Genomic DNA, 20,735 nt, shown 5'->3' on the forward strand with positions numbered 1-20,735 from the left:
AAGAAATTAGCTAAAATCAAAGTTGAAGTGAATGACTGTTTCACAGTTGGAGTCCTGCCAAAGTCTATCAGGGTGAATGACAGCATGGTGACTTTTAAAAAGGTAAATGGCTAAAGGCATGAGTTACCTTCACTGCAGAAGCGGCCCTTGTATTCTGTTTTGGAGCAGTCACAGACCGGCTCTCCATCCACCACTGAGCACATACCGCCATTCTCACACAGGTTCACAGTGCACCAGCCTTCTGACTCTAGGGGCACCTTAAGGCTTCCCAGGAACAGGGGCTGTGAGATGCCATATTTGAGGTCTGTAATTGTGCCCCTGAAGGGTTGCATGTTTCGCACCGTAGGCAGTGTAAGCGCACCGTTGCGGATATCCTGAGGCACTCCACCCAGGAACAGATCGCTGACTATTTTCATGAACAAACGCTGAGGCCGCACTTCATCTGCTTTGGCCTGGCCATCCAGAACCAGCACTGTGCGCAGGTTATACCTACTCAGAGTGGTAAAATGCCAGCTGCCGTCATCCACTCGTCTGTCAGACACCACTGTGGTCTCAGCACAGTCTATGCTGAAACGTAGCTGCAGTCGCCCCTCCACCACAGACAGCTGCAGAAAGTCACAGTAGCCTCCATCATCAAAGTACAGCAGCAGCGCCTCAGAGGCATCTGTCTTGAACTGGAAGTTGAGGTCACCGCGGGTGCTGGCGTCCCAGCGGAGGTAGCGTGCCCACTGACCAGGTGTACCTAAAAATTCCAGTGCCAGACATGTGCTGAGGAACACTTGCAGTCTGATAGACAAGCCTACAAGATCCATGGCTGTAAAAAAATGTATTAATCCAAGAAGGCGTCTAAGGGGAATTCAAATACGACTGAAATCTTAGGGTGGTTAAACGGAATTTCAGGGATCCACAGTTTTATCCACAATATGTGCAGAAATACTTCTTATAAAAATATGTTTTTAAAAGGGAAAAGGGCAGTAGCAGGAGAACAGTCGTTGTGGTTAACAGTCTTAAGGTCAATCACATCAGTAAATTGTCCAGTAGGAATGTAAGAATTATTGTTTTCCTCCTAAGGGTTAAAGAGAAGACCGACAGAGGGAGAGAGGAGGAATTGATGTTTTTTTACACTGCAGAACAGATGCTATCAAGACTCATGGTGCAAGGTCTGACGGAATGGACTTCTCGAACTATCAGGGTGAGTGGAATTTCCTCCTTCATGTTGTCCGCTGGGAAAATGGAGCTGACAAGGGATCCACTGGCCTCTCTCAGTTCTATCACTGTCAGGAAAAAGAGAGGCAGAGGGTTACAATGGGTACATCAGCACTGATTTGACTACTACTAAAAATACAACACACATCCTGGAGTGCTTTCTTGCATCTAAGCCCCATGATACCAGCACATGACATGTATGTGTACAACAACAACTGAAGCATCAGTACTGTTGTTATAGTTACCCGCGGTTTAGTATACTGCACTCCATAGTAGAAAGTATCTAAGCATATTTACTCAAGTACAGTTATGAAGTCCTATTTAAATTCAGTACTTAAATATTTCCATTTTATGCTACTTCCAACTTGTAGTCTACTACATTTCTTTAACAGCTATAGTTACTTTTTAGATTCTGATTTTTCTTAATGCAATGCATTAATATAAGGGGAATTCCGCCAGAAATCCATCACTTTCTGAACTCACCCCTTTCGATTAAAACATTTTTTTCCACTACATATTAATCTATATGATAGAGTGTTAGAAACATGGTTTGATTACCCAGAAAGACCAACCATTCAGAAGACTGGGGCCCTCAAAGTTGACCCATATTGGACTCGCACCCCACCTAAAGACACATATCTTCTTCAAAAATAAACATAAAACAGTATGGTTCTCTGATTATCAGAAAGCTCACAAACAAGGTTATCCACAATTTCAATACTTTTGTTCCAAAATAAATAAATTTGCACATTAAGTGATTTTTTTGCCCAAAACCTAAATTTGCAAAAAACACAAACTCCAGAGAACTCCAGAACTCCACCTTGAAGTGACTTCAAGAATGTAAGTATACTACTACTACTATACTTAAATGTAAGTATACTTTGCTGATATTTCTTTTGTACTTGACTTAAGTAAAATTTTGAATGCAGGACTTTTACATGTATCTGAGTATTTCTACATTGTAGTATTGGTACTTTTACTTAAGCAAAGGACCTGAATACATCTTCCAACCCCTAACTGTACCTGACACATTCATTTAGAGCACTGTCTGTCTTTTACTTTTGAGTATTTTCAAAGTGTGGTATTAATAGTTTACTTAATTAAAAGATATGAGTGTTTATTCTACTACTGCGAACAAAATCAACACTCAGAAAGGGTCAAAAAGGGCACCATGGAAGTCCTATGCCTGAGTTTGCCCAGGGCCCCCAAATCACTAAATCTGCCCCGGAGATCAAACTACAAAATGGTATGTAAAAGTAGTTACAGCTAGCTCCACCTCGAACAGCCACAACAGCAAAATGTTAGATATTCATTGATGCAACAGTATTAATAATCTAATAATGTAATATATAATAATGTATCACTCACAGTGGCCATTTCTCTGCAGAACTAGTACGTTTACTTTGTGTTTCTTTAAGTACATTTGTTGATAATATTTCTGTACTTTTAGTTAAGTAATTTTTTGAATGAAGGACTTTTAGATGTATCTGAGTATTTCTACATTGTAGTATTGGTACTTCTACTTAAGCAAAGGACCTGAATACTTCTTCCACCACTGAGTGTACCTGGCACATTAATTTAGAGCACTGTTCATGAATTGGTTAGTCCAAAAATTACTGGTATTTTTTATTAAAAAATTACCTAGTTCATTTTTTACCAATATTAAATATTAAGTTTTTGTACATTTTCTAATTGATTAAATCAACAAATTGTGACAATTAAAGCTGTCACAATGTAATGATTAATCAATTAGACATTGTCTGTAAATTCTATTTCCCAACAGGAATGTCCATGTCCTCTGAAAACCAAGCATTGTCAAATAGTTCTGTTTATACATTTGTGACAATGCATTTTTCAAATAACGCAATTAATTTTTAAATAGTTTATTTATGAAGTAGTTGAATCTGAATCTGTAATAAGTGAAAAATTAAAAATCAACATTTGTTTTATATTTTTTCCCTTTCTGGACAGCAACTCTGCACACTGCCAAGAATACAACTGGTGGGGAAATATTGACATTTATTTATAGGACTAAAAGAAGAAGAGCATAAAAATACTGGATTCAGCATACAGTTTCTTAGAAAGAAGAGTTTGCTGACTTTATTTTAGTGGACTGTTCACAGCTAACATGTACTCTTAGCAGTCACCAATCCTAATTAAAAGTGCCTGATATTGCTGTATTTTAACCTCTTACTGGTCATCTGCTGCTGCTCATTATTGTCATGGCAGTGCATGACTATCAATCAACCAGGCACACTTGACATTATCGGATGACCAGCCTGGAGAGACAGCTTTCTGCTGAATCCTGTTGAATATGATAAGAGGCACAGAGAAACACATAAATATTATATTTATATAAAATCTACTTTACTATTTAAAAAAAAAAAAATACTGATACATTGGGAAAAAATCTCCTTAAAACCCTGCCTCCTAAAGAATTGTATTTATACTTTTTATCTAAATATTAAAGGAAATGTTATTATTGAGTCTTCCAAGTCACAAAATGTTTATTCTCAACATACGAGTATAACGTTCACTGCCAACATGTTTTGGTTTAATCTTCAATATCCTCTCCAGGAAACTAAAGTGATTAGCATTGTCATGGTTCTGTTTAGGCACTTTAAAGCACTTGAGTTAAGATTAGATTAGTTAGGATTAGGGAAAGATTGTTGCCTTGGTCAATTATTTTAAAAAAGTCAATTCTGATACAAGACATGATGTGTTTACTTTAAATCAGAACTGCAATCTTTCGCACATAAAGCAGCACTAATCAGTTTTTGGGCTACTTGGGGGCAGAGCTCCACAATATGCTGAACACCACACACACACAAAATATTCAGTTAAGTTGATATAGCATACATGTTAGCAAATAGCTGCCTATTTACACATCCACTGACTGAGCAAAAAATTAGCATTCATTTGGAGCCATGTTTGTGTCCACTTGATCGATATCGATCTTTCATCTATCGATCTATCGATCGATCGATAGATAGATCTAACACGATTGTCATGTGACATTTTCCTGGGTTACGAGTCTATTACTCATAAGGATGATATCTTGTTACTCATAATGTATGTTTAGTGTTTTTCAGCAACTGATAGTTTTATTAACATGGAAGTATTAAATTGGTAAACAATTGATTCTTTAGGAAGAAATTAGTACAGGAAAATTAAGACAGAACAGATACAAAACTCTCTGCTCTTCAATGCTCTCTTCTCTTCAATACTTTGCAGATCCTTAATAAAGTTCTGTGACTCGCCCGGACGGCAGCCTGCGGGCCCATCTGTCCGGAGCCCGACTCTCTTGCATGTGTCTCCTCCGGCTCTGCAGTCCACGCTTCTCTTCAGACCCAGAGCCGCACAGAACGTATTGAAGGCCAAAATCCAGCATTCTAACATGACAAAATTTAGAAAAGTCAGAACTCAGACACCCGAGCTCCCCAATAGGAATCACTGGTCGACTGATTGAACTGCGCATGAGACTCAGCGCATCCAAAATGACGATCTGTCCACACAGGAGAATCTACTGCGCCTCCCTCCTCCCTTCCAGCGCAACTTGTCCCCTGGCTATCTGAATCACCAGGTGAAAACATTACTTTTCCTGGGTTATATTTGGGTTAATGCTAATATATTACTAAAAGTAATTTAGCGTGAGCTCAGGAATAGAATCTCCCTTCAATTCAATCATGATAGGGAATCGTCAAATATTTCACAAGTGCTTCCCAAAGCTTCTCTCTGAACGAAACATTAAGGTATTTAAATTTTAAGGTTTATCCAGTCTCATGTTTCCACAAATTAAGACATCTTAATTTCATTGATTCATCGCTGTATTCATCTTTACTCATGGTTGCATTTATCTGTTAGTGTGTCTAGTTGTTTGTGTGTGTGTTGTTAGTAGTTATAGTAATAAGTGTTTCACATATAAAGATCATTGCCTTTGTTTTCTGTAACTTACATTCAGTCACTTTACGTATCAGTTTTTAAAAATTCCCTCACAAGGCTAATTTGTGCACTCTCTTGACTGATCAAAAAAAACAGCTTAGTGTAAAACTGAGCTAAATTTTAACTACATGTTAAACGGTGGAGAATGTTAATTAAATTGCTGCTGCTTCGTAGTCACTACATATTGATGGGAGAATGCAGGCAGAAACACGTAGATTTCTTACACATGATAACCTAGATGTCCCAGGAATTTTCTAGAAATTAGTGTCAGTACCTTGAAATAAGACTAGGGTAGGATGTGCATTCAAATAAATGAAAATAAAAAAATCAAGAGAATATGCTTAATTTAAAATGTCTTCAAATACTCCGACTTGAAAACAAAATATCTTGAAAATCAGAGGGATTATATAGGAGATTTTAAAAAGGGAATATAATTTCATTGTATCATATATTGGCAGTTAACAACCCAGGAGAAACCACTGACGGCTGGTAGTCACAGCATATCAAAGTACAGCTGATTGTAGAGACTGACGTACCTGTGGAGGTACAGTACATGTTTTGAGGAGCTAATAATCTACTGCAGCAAAAGACAACGTCAATTGCTGTGGGACAGAGGGCTTCAACATGCTGGATCGGCACTGACAGCTAGCAAAACACCAGGGGTGGAAGTAACAAATTACATTTACTCGTTACCGTAACAAAGTGAGGGATTTTTAGTGTGTAGTATTTAAAAAAATCTGTAACTTTACTTTTACTTAAAGCTGGAGTGCGTAATTTTTCTCTCCGCCTTCTGGCAGTGAGAAATTTCCACAGTTCCAAGATGATAATCCATTATTTAGATAGCAGAAATGTAATAGCTACATAGCCTACTCCAAATATTTTACCAACCTGTCCAAGAGCAGCAACTTCTTTTTTATCTGGAGCATCAGAAACTTTTCTTAGACGCTTGTTAGGTTTTACTCCTCGCTACAGTTGCTCCAGAGACATGTAGAGATTTGCGTGATCTCTCAACTTCAATTCAAGTGGCTTTATTGGCATGATTGCATACAATACAACATTGCTAAAGCATATTAACATAAACTATACATTCATAACAAAATAAACATTCTCTCCAATGGAACTTTTGAAATTATTATTATTATTTATTTTTTTAAACAGCAATAGCGGATCGCGGAGCTCTCTACACGGCTATGGGTTGCTCCCCGCTTCCACTCTGGTAGACCAATCATTGCTGGTTGGCGTAAAACACATCATTACTGGTGCGCCAGTGCAGGAATGTCGCCACAGACACCAGATTTAAAAACTCTGGTATACTGCCAAATACATAGAAATTTACCTGCCGGTGATAGGCTTAATCAGAATTGCGTGAACTCGATTGGCAAGGGCTTGAATGTCACTGTGTGAGAATGGAACAAAAGAAAGGAGTCATATCAGCAGCTGCAGCAGAGAAGCTGCTGGTATGTCTGCGGTAGCAGGAGGGCAAAGCTGCAGAGAAGGCCATGTCCAGAGAGGTGACACTTTGCATTCAGCTGATATTCTGGAAAATGTTCTAAATGTAAACGTTCACTGGCTGGGGCTAAGCAGTTTGTCATGTGCAGTGTGTGTGCACTACACGTAAGAAACTGTGCAGCACTTTTTGCTTTAATATGTGTTTTTATGTTATTGTGCTACTGTATGTTCTCTTTCCTCCTGCTTTTTATCTCTCTCCCCTCTACCCCTCTCTCTTTCTCTCTCAACCCAACCGATCAAGGCAGATGGCCGCCCACCCAGAGCCTGGTTCTGCTCGAGGTTTCTGCCTATTAAAAAGGGACTTTTTCTTGTGTAGGAATTGTTAGGTATCTGTAAATAATATTATATAGAGTACGGTCTAGATCTGCTCTATATAAAAAGTGCCCTGAGATAACTTGTTATGATTTGGTGCTATATAAATAATGATGAATTGAAAATTGTTTGTGGCTGCAGCCAATGTGGAGTTTTTATTATATTCTGTGTTGTCTGCCTTGTGATGTTTTACACTGCTGTTAATTCTTTAAGAAATGGCAGGTTATTTCATTATTGTAGCCTAATAATGCTTGTTGCACCCATTGTGGTGTCCAAGGCGCTTTTTATTTATTGTCGGCCATTTTTGTTTAATTGTCTGAGCTTTGTCCTCTTTTCTAGTTAATTCTAGTTAGGCTACATTGATGAAGGCAGTTGTGTAACTGATAAACAGTTGTATGCGCTAGTGGTTGATCGGTATGGGTTTTTCAATGGTCGATGGCAATATTTAGAGAGCAGGGCAGCCAATGGCCGATATATAATTCCGATGTAATTATTAAAATTTAAAAAAATACAAGGTCATTATTTGGGTTGAAAATAAAAACAAAGAAAATTCATGTTTAATTCAATGCACATTACAGTCTAATATACATGTTATCTTAGCCAGTGAGATGGAATTTTTATTAATTAATGAAATGAAATGTATTAATTAATGAAACAGAAAAATACATTGGGTTATGTTATAGATTTCAGAACGTAGCGACGTCATTCAACTGCATTATTCTATACATTATACATATAAATAATAAATACATAATATATATTTAACGCTTAGGACATTTAGGAAAATGTTTATAGCAGGGTGCATGAGAGTTATAGTACATGGCTCTGAACGAACTTTTTCACCACCTTGCCAAAACTGTCCCAAAGCATATTTTTTTTATGTTTGTTGACAGACTCTGTTACAAGCCAAATAGCCAATCTAAGACAAACACATTTAAAAAATAACTTTGTTCACTCACATTGCACAGCCTGCTCATTTCATCTACCAAGTGACTAGAGGTGACAATGTGACAGAGCGGAGATTATGTCCCACGAATCCACTACTCTCTCATTAAAACACTGTGCCAAGTTAGCTTCTGCACAAAGTGCAGAAACGCTAGCTTTCAGACTCCTGTTAACGTAAGCCCACTTGTTGAACCGGAGCTATCTCTAGCCCATTAGCTAATGCAACAGACTGTAACTAATGTTTGGTATCTAACTATCAAATTAATCGCTTACGATAGATTGTTGACTTGAGACAAGAGGTTCATCAATCCTGTCTTCATCTCAGCTGCCAGCAGGTGCTGCTGGCTTTGCCCACTTGAGATGCTAGCTGGCTATGTATATGAGCGCCATTGATGAAGAAAATATGTAACGTGCTTAACAATGGCAGACCACAGGCTCACCAACAATAAAAGGCTTCACAGTTACACTTGCTTACCATTCCAAAACCATCCCAAATGACAAATCTCATAAATGTTTTACGACCCAGGCTCGTCTGGAGTAGGAGTGGGGTCTGTAAGCCCTCTAAACTAGTTTAGCAGGTTAAAGGCTTGCTGCTGTTTCAATTCCCAACTAACTTTATTCGCATTTTCTCACTAAAAGAATGGAATCAATCAAATTATACAGACAGTAAACATTGTATATGAGGGGCTAATTAAATATATTGAGATTTGAAAGCTATGAATTTAAGTCTTGTATATATATTTTTTGTTTAAAAATCGTTCTTGTGAGCGCAGGCATCGGCCAATACCGATTATCTCAAAATGCAAAAGATCGACCTGAATAATCAGGCGACCAATTATTCGGTTGACCACTAGTATGCACAGGCTGCAAAGTGCCGTCAATAGAAAAGGAATATATCATTGGTTTGGACATAGGGGCTCTGTGGTGTAAGTTGTATACATTGACATGTTAATGCACTTTATTTTGTAGTCTAAATGTGTTCTTTAACTTAACAGGTCTATCATGTAACATCACCATCATATATTAGTTTTACCCTCCTTCCACCCCCCTTTCCCTTTTAAAAATGTAACAGTAACGTTTACTCAGAGCTAGTGTCCCTAACAGAACTCTGTTGTGGCTGATGGTGCAGAGTCAAGCTCTCTTACCATTAGTAATGTGGTGCCATAGGGGTAAATTCTTGGCCATTACTATTTACATTATATATAAATAACAATGTTCTTCATCAGTACAACTATTTTTATGCAGATTATACTATTTTAAATGCTCCGGGGTCATTCTTGGCTCAGACTCTGACTCATCTTTAGTCTTGCCTTTGATGCTTTCCAATGATCACTTCTTAAATCATAAACTTGTTTTAAATGCAGATAAGACCAAGTACATTGTATTCTGACTATCCTGCCATTATAACTTTAAATGGTAACCATATCACTCTTGTTGAGTCATACAAATACTTCTGGCTACTAATCTGGCTTGGCAGCCGACTGTCATTCAAGAGTCATATTTGTTACTTGACTCAAAAAGTAAAAATCTAACTAGGCTTTCTGTATAGGATTAAAGGCTGTCTTTTCTTAACCGTAAAACTATTATTCAAGTCAACTTTTATGTCTGGATTGCATTACGGAGATATTTTGTACTGTCACGCTGCCCCTTCATCATTACATCAGCTAAACCCTGTTTATCATAGTGAATTACGCTATGTCACTAATGAAAAAATGTCTTACTCATCATTGCTCTCTGTATCACAAGGTTGGACGGATTCCTTATGGACAACAAGAAATAATCATCTCATGATATTTATCTTTTTATCATCTCACTACAGTACAAGACAGTACAAGATAATATAATTGCTATTCTTAAACTCACTATATCATTGAGATATCTGGAAGAGGGTGTTGCATTTTCTTCCCTTACCAGAAAAGCACATGTGAACTTATTTAAAAAAACAGGTTTCTCATATGTCAAAACATAAATTTCAACTGGACTATTTTTGTACGCATTATCAAAATTTGGATTCCATCTTTTGGAAGTTTTGAATTTGCAAGTTTTGGATAGCAACACTGACATAAAGAGTCATAATCCAGTAAGAAAAAAAGCTAAAGCTAACGATTTAATAATTTTGCATTAATTAAAAACAGGATCTTTCAGATAGCACAACACAGGCTGCAAATTTGTATCAATGTATTGCAATCAAGGTAAATATGTAAAATCTTGTGTGTGTCATCTAGCCCTAGTGGGATGAGACCGAAACATTACGTGGCTCGTCAGCATAAACGGTTTATTTTGGAAATAGTCATATGTGTGGCTGTCTATTTCTACTATAATCCATTAATTCTCAATTTTCAATCAAAAAAATTAGAAAAGTCAATATGAACCTCTTTTTTTAGCCTACACTGTTTAGCAGTTGAATACCTATAATTATTTCTAAGCTGTACAGATTCACACATTAGATATATTTCCTCCACCACCAAACATTTTGAACCATGAGATTTATTTTTCTTTATTCTGAGCTGTTATCAAACCTCAGCAGAGCCTTCTCTCCATTGCATCAGGGTTGGATCTATACATACTGAGTTGCTTATCAACCTTCTATTAAATAAGAGATATCAGCAAATCAATGTTGTCCACCTCTGACAGAGGTTCCTTTTTAACTATAGCTCGTATGTGTATAATTATTTTTTTATTATTATTATTATTCATGACTTTTTGAAGCAATGTTTGGTTATATTTGATTAATTTAGTGTCATTTAATGAATACTAACCATTAGCAGTTTTTATACACTCCCCTAATCTGTCAAATATTTAAAATTTGTCTTTTTGTATCCAAACAAAAATTTTATTTTGTCACCTGCTGAAAACAGTAAACTGCAAGACATTTTTATTATGTTTTCCATTTTTACAATTGTGGTCAATTGTAATTGTTTTGAGCATCAAAATAGTCAGTCAGAAATGCTGAAAAATGGCACATAAGCTTTCTGCAGCTTCAGTCCAAAATAATAAGTATTGACCTTCAAAAATTGTCAACCCTGCTATCTCTTCCTCCCTAAATAATATTTTTGACAGTTACAGGAAAGTTGTTTTCTGTTTTTGTTCATTTTTGACTTAATGGTGTGTGTCTCTGTAGCAATAGTATTTTTAAAGTCCTTTTGCAATACATATATTTACTACTTTAGTATTATCTGCTGGTTGGTGTCAGCTAATCATTGATGGATCACTACTTTGGCATACACACAAGTTCTTGTGCATTCACACTTAAGAGTATAACTACTGTGCACTCGTGTTTACAAATGTGGCATAATTTTCTGTTTGCCACAAGATGTGTGTGTTTGTCTTTTGTTGCAGTGTGGGGAGCATCAGGGGTTAAAAGGCTAAACGGCATGGATCATTGTTCTCGGTGAAAGGCTCCTTTGACGAACTCCACAGGGACGAGTCCACATACACACACTGACAAAAGGCAGCGGCACTCTGGATCCTATTAACAACCACACGGAGTGGGACGTAGGGCATTTGTGTGCGTGTGTGTGTGTGTAAATGCAAATAAAAGCAGCCCAGTGGTAGGCCCCTTGTGTTTAAATGGATGCCACTTGCTAGTAATTTTACAGCAGGTGCCCTGATCACACACGTATCACACAAAAACACACACTAACACTCCAGACACAGTGACAAAATGTCCTCCATAGCTCGCAGATAATATCTTAAAAGGACAGGCTCCAATTTTTCTGATTTGCTCGTATGGCTCATTGTGAGGCCTTCCAAATATGCACACAGATAATGACGCTGCTGTTTACATCTCACAATAGATTCAAAGTGCCATTTTCTTTTGTCTGTCTTCGTTGCTGCAGTGGTACGCTCTGAAATCATTTGACCAGGACACGCAACCTGACAGTGGAGGGGAGGAGGAGCGACAGCAGAAGGCAAGATGAGTAGAAACAGGGAGAAGGGGAGTGACAGAGGAAGAGGGAGCGATGTTCCACCTCATCCACTCCCACTCATGCATCTCATGAAACACCCCAACACTACTCTTCATCACGATGCAAACACCGACTTCTAGTCAGCCACAAACCTTTCTGGATACATAGAACAGCATTTACCCAACATCTTAGGCTGATATCCACCTTTTTGGGCTCATTTCATGTAAGAACGAACTCTGGGGTGGGGGTGGGTGATATGAATAACATTCTTTATCTATATGTCATATTGTATCACTTACACTTACTAATATAATGTATATATTTTGATTAGGGTTGGGAACCGAAAACCAGTTCCAAATTAGAACCAAATCCAAAATGCCAAGAACCGGGTATCTGTAAAAAAAAAAAAAAAAAAAAAAAAAAAAAAAAAAATTAATTTCGGTTCTGCTTATCGGTTCCTAAACGCGATAACCCTTTATTATTGCAAACAAAGGCTACATATCTGCCAGGAGCTGACTATGTCATGCATCAACGTAACAGCGTGTTGATTTGTTTAGATTCATGCATGAATGGCTAACGTCACAACAGTAGTAGTGAAAGATGGACCGTGGTAAATGCTACAAAAGGGTGGCTTTACTTTATTAAATAAAACGACATGGCAAAGTGCAATGCACGTGGGAAGCTAATTAGCTGTGAGACAGGTTGCACATCAAATTTGACCAAATAGTTAAGGCACCATGGCGTCAATCTGAAAAAATGTACAGTGTTTGAGGTCTTGTGGTCTCCTAGCCCGAGTGTGTCATCAAACCAGCGCTAGGACCTCCAGCAGAGCCGGTGATACTAAGACGCAACACACCGCTCCCTTTGGCAATAAACTGAAAGATGACCAAAGAGAAAACTAAGGAGTGTCAAATACAACAGCATCCACAAGAAAAGTTATTTTGTTAATGTTCAGTTAAAAAGACTTTGAATTTACTTATTTTAATGAAACAATAAAAGACAAAGAAAATGCTTAAAAGAATAAAGATATTTGTATCTAAACATTTGACTTTTTTTTTTTTTTTTAAACCATATTGATATTGAAACTGGGAATCAGAATTGATCAAATTTAAACAATACCCAACCCTAATTTTGATATACTAAAGTCTCTCAAAAAGCTATTGAAACTCTATTTATAGATTAATAACAGACAGGAATGTCTGTTTTTGGCTACTCCAGTGACTCAAATAACATATTAAAAAAGGTTAATCGTCATAAAAATCCACTACTGTCATTAAGCAGTCCTGCTCAATGATTTGCAACAATGCCAATGGCCTAATACACCCAGACATATTTAAGGGATAGATACCATGGTATATACACAGTATAGCAAAACCTCAGACAGTACAAATTTATATCATCTCATAGTGATGAGAGATATATATATATATATATATATATATATATATATATATATATATATATATATATATATATATATATATATATCTCATTACATCACCCAGCCCTAAAAGAACTCTTTATACCATGTGCTTAGTCAGGGCAAAAATCACCTCAGCAAGTCAAATCATGTGCTGGAGATACATGCAAAAATTATTGTATTCAGACACTATTGAAAAAAAGAACAATGATCAAAAGGTAGCATGGGTTACGCAAAACTTATTTAACAGTCTGATCAATAGTTGGTGTCTCAGCTAACTAAAACATATTTAGTAAAGTGATTAGTCACAATGGAAAGCATTGTTAAAATATTCACAATCATGCTTTTGATTTTCAACATTGCACGGGGGGGACAAGGCAAGGATGCCCACTCTCCTTCCCTTTTCACTATCTTCACCAGAATTTAAAAGACAGGACAACATTCATCAGCAGAGGGACAGTAACACTGCAGAAACTGATTTTTCAATTAAAAATAAGCAGCTGATTTAAATAAGTCCTCAGGTAAAATTTAAATAGGGGAATTATCCTTTGGATTGTTTGAAAAAATATCACTATTTGTAAATCAGTCCTGTTTTTTGGATTTACCACTATTTTCTGTATACAGCCTATGCTGCTCAGATTGCTCATTTTAAAACAGACAGAAATAATAACAGAGTAATAAAAGGCAGATAAATGTAAAATGGGAAGATGAGCGAAAGTGAGGGTGTGTGTTTGTGGGTATGCAGCGTGGGCACCATGTTGTTATTCAGCTACTCTGCAAACAGGACACGCCTTCTCTGGGCTCTGTGGTTCTGCTGCAGCACCCTTCACGGCATTACATCACCCAGCTAGAGAGCACCCACCACCCCACAAATGCCTGCATACACACAGCAACGCCTGCACCATACAGACATCTGCGTGCACACCACACTGATGGCTGCATACACACCTTACCAGTGTCAGAATACACATCACACACACACATTACCGGCATACACACCATAAAATGATAATCCTACACGCCACAGTGATGACATGCACAAAAGACTGCAGACACACACAAAATATTACACATGCACGCCAAGAACTAAAGCCTGAATATACATTCCTCTCCATCAGCCACACACACACACACACACACTATACTCACACTCCACCAGCAAACACACTCACAAATACCTCACCACCACCAGCAGTTTATATAACATCCCACTGCCTTTCTCATTGTGGCTTTGACTTTTTTTCTTTTTGACAGTTTTGTTTTTCCTGTGATTTGTGTCTTTTTTTTATTGTCTTCTTGACAATAAATTGGTCGATCAAGGTATAAGACATTACATGCCTGTTCTGTGCATGTTTTGGCCTGGATAAATCTGAAATAATTGTAACAAAGGGAGAATCATTTTCCTTTCAATTTCTATTTAATTTATACATTTTAATATATTCATTTTAAAAAAAGGGATGTATATAAAGACTGTTGATAATTTGGATATGGAAAAGAAAATATTTATGGCCCAGCAATGTTGTAACACTATTGCAAAACAAGAAAGGAAAGAGAGGGGCACGCCTGAACGCAGAAAAACGACCAAATTAAAGAAAGGAGCATTCTCTAAAATCCTGCGTAATATTTGACTCTCCCCGCCCAGAGGGATTAGTGTTACCTTGAGAGCCCTTGGCTTTTTGCGCCTGATTTGTCAGCAGTTAATCGGCTGCCATCCAGAACAAAAAATAAATAAATATATAAAAAAAAATAAGCAGGACAGCCAAATTACCCAAAACAGTCTCTATCATACCCTCAACAACCCCCACCCCAACCTTAAAAATTAGGGAGGAAAGAATAGAGAAGATAAATTAAATCGAGAGGGCGTTTCATATTTTGCAGAAAATAAGCACCGTCCATGTAGGCGACATTACTTAAGGAGGTACATTATAAGTCTTTCGCATACAAAATAACATCGTCTGTATCAATTTAATGTCTGAATAGTTGTCAATAGTGAACACACATTTACAATCATATTTAATCTAGCCTGATCATTTTAATTCTCAGCATGCAGCAAAAAGAACATTTTTAAAAAAGGAGGGTAAAAAAAACCCATTGCAATCGTTTGGACCAATCGAAAGGACAAATTGTTTTCTTTCTCGAAACATACGCCCTAAAACGGAAATGTTTTTGGTGTTTTGATGTTGGAAATCTTAAGCAGTTTAGAAGAAGGTGATGAAGCGCCTTTGGGCCCTTTGATTGGGAAAAAGAGACGTGTTCTCTGGCTGGGTCACGCCCATTTTGAAGCCCGTTTTGGAAAATGCCTGATTAGGAATTCCCCCTGCATAAATGCACAAGAATCGTCTAATCCTATTAACTCTTAAAATCCGACACATCGAAATGTGTGCTGTAGCGATGAATAAAAATAGAATTGTCATCTTCTTGCCTTTGAGACATCACTAATTTAGACTGTGACATCAGTTAAAACTGAAGCTGCAGATCATTTTTAAGACAAGCGTGTAGGTATTACAGTAAAAGGCGTTAGACAGAAGATGAGGCCTTGACACCTTACTGCTAATTTTGCGGCAGATAGTGGATTTCTATGGCGCGTTGCAAAGGGCCGCATATTTTCCTGCAATGGAAATTGCCAAATTTGCTGTGTAAATGGGACATCCTGCATTCGTCACAGTGTAAATGACAAAGTGTGCAAAAAGGCAGTGCTCATTCAAATTAAAATTCCTGTCTGTAAATGGATTTGAGCCGGACCTACAAAGCAGGCCCAGACGGTGGCTTTTCATATGTGGATTGATATAGAGAAAAAAGTAGTCAGTTCAACGTGCAGCATGAAATGCAGTTTATTGGGAGCAGAGCAGTCACATTTCAGCAAACCTCCCTGCTGTCCCTGAGGACGCCATTTGATCCACGAGGGAACCGAAATAATCCAAATCATAATCATCCTTTCACTAAAATTTGATTTCCCTCCCCCCCATACATAATGATTCTTAAATCGTGTTTTAACAATTACTACCGGATTGATTTAATTTATTTCGATATTTCGAGCGAATTTTAATATGAAATGATCATATTTAGATGCTTATTTTTTAACGCGTTGTAATGTAGGCTAATGGCATTTCTGGAAAATAAAGAAAACAGTGACATCCGTTTGATTATTCTGATAAATATATGAAAACGGCAGCCATCAGCTGAATTTTTGAATACAGACACAGAGAGGAAGAGGGATAATGGAGGAATGTGATGGATATTGCATGGTGAGGAAGTGTGCAGCCTGCTGGCGCGTACTGTCCATCTCCGTTAACACAGAAGGTCATATAGGCTATCAAACTGCATGTCATACTGAATGCTCGAATTAAATCAAAATATGCATATATACTTAAAGAGTGGAGTGTTTGTTGGGAGAGGGATGTGCGCGGCGTGTCAGTGTGCATGTGTTTGACATTTTACCGTGAAGCTGCAGACGAGAACAATACGTGGACACTAGATACCTGGCGTTCACGTTATTTATTATTCATCATCCTAAAAGTAAGGTGAAGAAAATCCTGCAGGGCGGTTTAATTCTTTGTTTTCCAGGGTTGATGCTCCTCATATTTGATATACAAACGTAGTTTAAATGCATGGCCGTGTTTGCAAGATAATAAAAAATAAAATGATAATTCATACAGTAAACATCACCTCAAGGGAGCGGACAGGACGCGTGTAATTCTATACCCGCCTGTCACAGTGCCTCTGTTCCACAGGGGGGAATTTAGAGGCCAACATGGCAGAAATGGATGCCCATTTTGAATCCCACAAACGCCGCTGTACCGTCAAGGAGACTCACACCTGCTCCGGCTCGCCATATTCACCGTGCCGGTGCTCACACACTGGAAAAAGTCCTGTCAAAGTGGCAAGTTCCGCGATACCTGTGCGTCAGGAGTGGAAACGCCAGCCTTTCTGCCTCATATTTCCTTCGAACCTGCTCCTGTTTCTGGTATTTCTGGTGTTTCTACATTAAATTCAGAAGGTTTTTTTACGCGGACAAGCAACATGAACAGGTTGGGGGGAAAAAGACGACGCTACTGACCTTAGTTAAACAGACCACCAAGAGTATCCAACTGCTAAAATCCAGCTGTAAACTCCACAGAGCGTAATTTTTAAAATCCAAGATTCTGTTAAAAGCAGCAGTGTTTCCGCTAGTGCAGTACCGGGCTGGGTTTGTCGTTCCTCACAGGTGCGTCGACCACAGTGCATCAGACGCATAAAAGCCGCTGTTAGCTCAGTGCGATTTGCAGAGGCTGCAGGCAAGAGCCTCACGCACACATACAAACGCGCACACACTCGTCTCTCGGGTCCGCCCTCTACTCACCACAAGCATACGCCATTTAAAGGCGTACAGGCTCGTAAGCTGGACCGACACACACATACACACGTGGCTGTATGCTTCAGTGCACTTTAGGCTCTTATTAAAATGAGTTTCCATGATTTGTGCTTGAGAGACAGTAGGTTTGGTAGTTTAGCACTTCAATTTATCTCTGTGGCTCAGTTGTATCAACAGATTATGAGAGTGTTTTCAGTCTACAATTTTTTAGTCACTATTTGTGAAGTTTCCAAATGTGACACAGGCAGCTGTGATAAAAGCTGCAGTTGACTGATGTATGTTGCTGCATGCCTTATATAATTTTCCTAATAGTATGTAGGCCTATACTAACCTCCAGAATAATGTAGTGCATCAGGAAACAAGGTATATTTCTAGAAGCAAATATTAAGCCCCCAGAAGCCATTTCGACAAAAGGGCCTTAGGGATTCTAATTGAAGTCTTGGGAAGTTAAAGTGAGAGAAGAAAGGAAATGGACTGTTGAAAGACTAAGGACACTACAAGTCTGAAAGGCTAGCTAGCTAGAAGTCTCCTCTAATACATAAAAATCACTAACATTTTAATGTTATTAAAAATTTTTTTAAATATCTAAAAATTTATATTACCAGTGTTATTTATTTGTTGTTGAAATCAGAAGTGACAGAAATGATCACTATCACAAACACACAGCCTTAATAAAAGAAAAGTTGAGCAGTATTTATCAGTGTTGTTTGAGATTGTTTTTTCCAGTTAGCAGCACATGTTTTTCATGAGGTACAGTATAACACAGCATAAACACAGCACAATGGTTATTTCACTTTGTTTATCTCTGTAATTTATTAAATCAGATTGAGTACCCTCAATTACTGAGTTAACTGAATATCAAGCCCAGGTGACTGGATTCTTAAAGCCCCTATGTGTAAATTATTAGCATTTTTCAAATTATTCTGATAGCACACATTTTTGTTTGGAGAAAACGTATACAATCTTTAAGAAAAAGTCCTCTGACCTTGACAACAAAACAGGTCGTGACGGATTGCCTTCCGAAATGACCCATATGAGTGTTTTCTGATCTGATACCCCTATCAGCAGAAAAAGCTGGTTAAAAGAGTATTCCACTGATTTAGCACTGCACTCCTATAACAGTGTCAGACTCACGATGGACAGTTATTTTTTTTAAAGATCAATGCAGAGCAAAACCAGAGATAACATCTTTTTTATTCCACACATTCGTCTTCCTTGTCAAAACTCGGAGCCTAAATTACCCATAATGCAACTCGACCACAAACAGTTAGGTCGGAGATTCGGGTGTGTTAATTCTAGTAGTGGCTAATGTAGCCCGCCTGCACCACATTTTGTTTTTCTGTCAGTGCGCCTGCGCAAGCTCCTGCAGCAAAGTGCAGAACCGAGAACGTCCGTCAGCCGGTGGTATTTAAAGGTAAGGCAATTTAAATGAGAGCATTTATATTGTGGTTATATAGTCAATAAGCGGAAAGATAATGTGACATGACTGTTGACATGAGATAACCATTTTGCACTTGCATTTTGTTAGATATTATTACATGCTTTACTGATCTTTTGTGGCGCTAGCTTGAAGTTACTGCAAAAAGGTTAGTTTGTATCGTAGCTAAGTGGTTAGCATTACTAATTAGCATGTTTTTACGTGTCTGCTATGAGGTTTTCAGTGATGTTAGGTTGATGTTATTACAAAATATTAGCTTTTGTTGCGGCTAATTGGTAAACTAAGTAATCACTAGTTAAGTAATAAAACGATTAATTACACCCTGGGTTTCCCCTTAAATTTCCCCATTAGCTTCAAAGTTAGCCTGTAAAAATGACTTTCCATATGTAAGACAATGTTACATAATATATTCTGCATCTGCTTGTTCCAACGCTTCATTGAAGCTATATCAAACTTAAATTGTGTGAAATATTCAAACCCAAGATGCCTTTTTTATGGCTGCACCGTCGTCTTCAGCCTGACATGTTTGATATCTTTGGAAACCTTGGGATCTTGACTAGAATGTAAAATAAAGTTCTGTGGGTTTGAACAAACCTGTACCTGTGAGTGTAAGCTAGAAGCTTACAATGACATTTATATTAATGCAAAAGATGAGCACTGCCAAATTATTAGAAGTACCTTAGCTTGTTTACCTATATGGTGATATCAGGGCTCAAACATTCATTCTGGCCTCAATCTTGAACTTGAAAAATAAAACCCAAAGGCACAGGTCTGTCTGCTTGCTTGCCTGCTTGCCTGCCTGCCTGCCTGCCTTAAGTTTAGGCCAAGCTGCATAGAGAGAGTGATAGAGATTCGTGAGGAGCAAAAGGAAACTTTGAAATCTGTTTTTTAAAGGTACAATGGGTAAGATTTGGACAGGATTTTAGTTTAAAACATTCAAAAAATGTACTAACCTTATCGACAGAAAGTGAAGAAGTAACAGTTCTGACATCATGTCAAAGACGTCCGTGTATTATGTTGCAGAGATATCTACTGAAATTAGCATGCTAACCTGCTAGACCCGGCTAGCATCCTGTGTTGTAATACCACTTAAGCCTTGAGAGACGATAATGAGTCACTGTAGCGTCCAGTCTGCCCTCAGTCCAACATGACAGGACGAAGAAGCAGAACTGCCTGAAGGGCTTGTCAAGTTGAAGGTACAGCCGCCAGTTAGTGTCACAGAAACACAAAGATGACAATGAAAAGAAGGGATATAAAGAAAAGCAAAACAAGAGTAAATATTGGCGTGGCTTTCTCCGCTGGAGACAGCACTTGGTGAATAATAATAATAATAATAATAAACTTTATTTACATAGCACCTTTCAAAACACAGTTACAAAGTGCTTTACAATAAAAAAACTGTATATTTAAAACAAAAAGAGAATCAAACAAACTAAAAGCCATAAAAACTAAACACCATTATAAAACACAAAGAGAGTAAAATTAACTAAAATGTCATACAACATCCAACAGCCGAGGATCTCAGGAGCAGGAAGGGACATAGGGCACTAAAAGATCTGCTAAAGAACTTGGGGCTAGGCCTCTCAGGGCTTTGTAAGTAATTAATAATATCTTGAAATCAATTCTAAAAGCAACAGGTAACCAGTATAAGGAAGCCAAGATCGTTGTGAAAAGTAGGGTAAAATTAAAGAAATGCAGTTTGAT

At 37.8% G+C, this 20,735-nt stretch overlaps 1 protein-coding gene across 20 annotated transcripts in view; it reads right to left on the reverse strand.

Moving 5' to 3' along the window:
• nrxn3a (neurexin 3a) overlaps positions 1-17,584 on the reverse strand; it is a 296,866-nt gene extending 279,282 nt beyond the window's left edge. For 13 of the 20 annotated variants that reach the window (XM_044166369.1, XM_044166358.1, XM_044166357.1 and 10 more), the window contains exons 1-2: positions 17,300-17,583; positions 128-1,274 (exon numbers count right to left, since the gene is read on the reverse strand). In XM_044166369.1, the coding sequence (XP_044022304.1) occupies positions 128-812 (685 nt within the window). In that variant the 5' untranslated portion in view covers positions 813-1,274; positions 17,300-17,583. Of the gene's footprint in view, positions 1-127; positions 1,275-17,299 lie in introns of all 20 variants that reach the window. The other 7 variants (XR_006374521.1, XR_006374519.1, XR_006374520.1 and 4 more) reach the window with 2 other exon arrangements.
• Positions 17,585-20,735: the final 3,151 nt, after the last annotated feature.

This window comes from Siniperca chuatsi, linkage group LG15 (assembly GCF_020085105.1).
Source record: "Siniperca chuatsi isolate FFG_IHB_CAS linkage group LG15, ASM2008510v1, whole genome shotgun sequence".
Lineage (NCBI taxonomy): Eukaryota > Metazoa > Chordata > Actinopteri > Centrarchiformes > Sinipercidae > Siniperca > Siniperca chuatsi.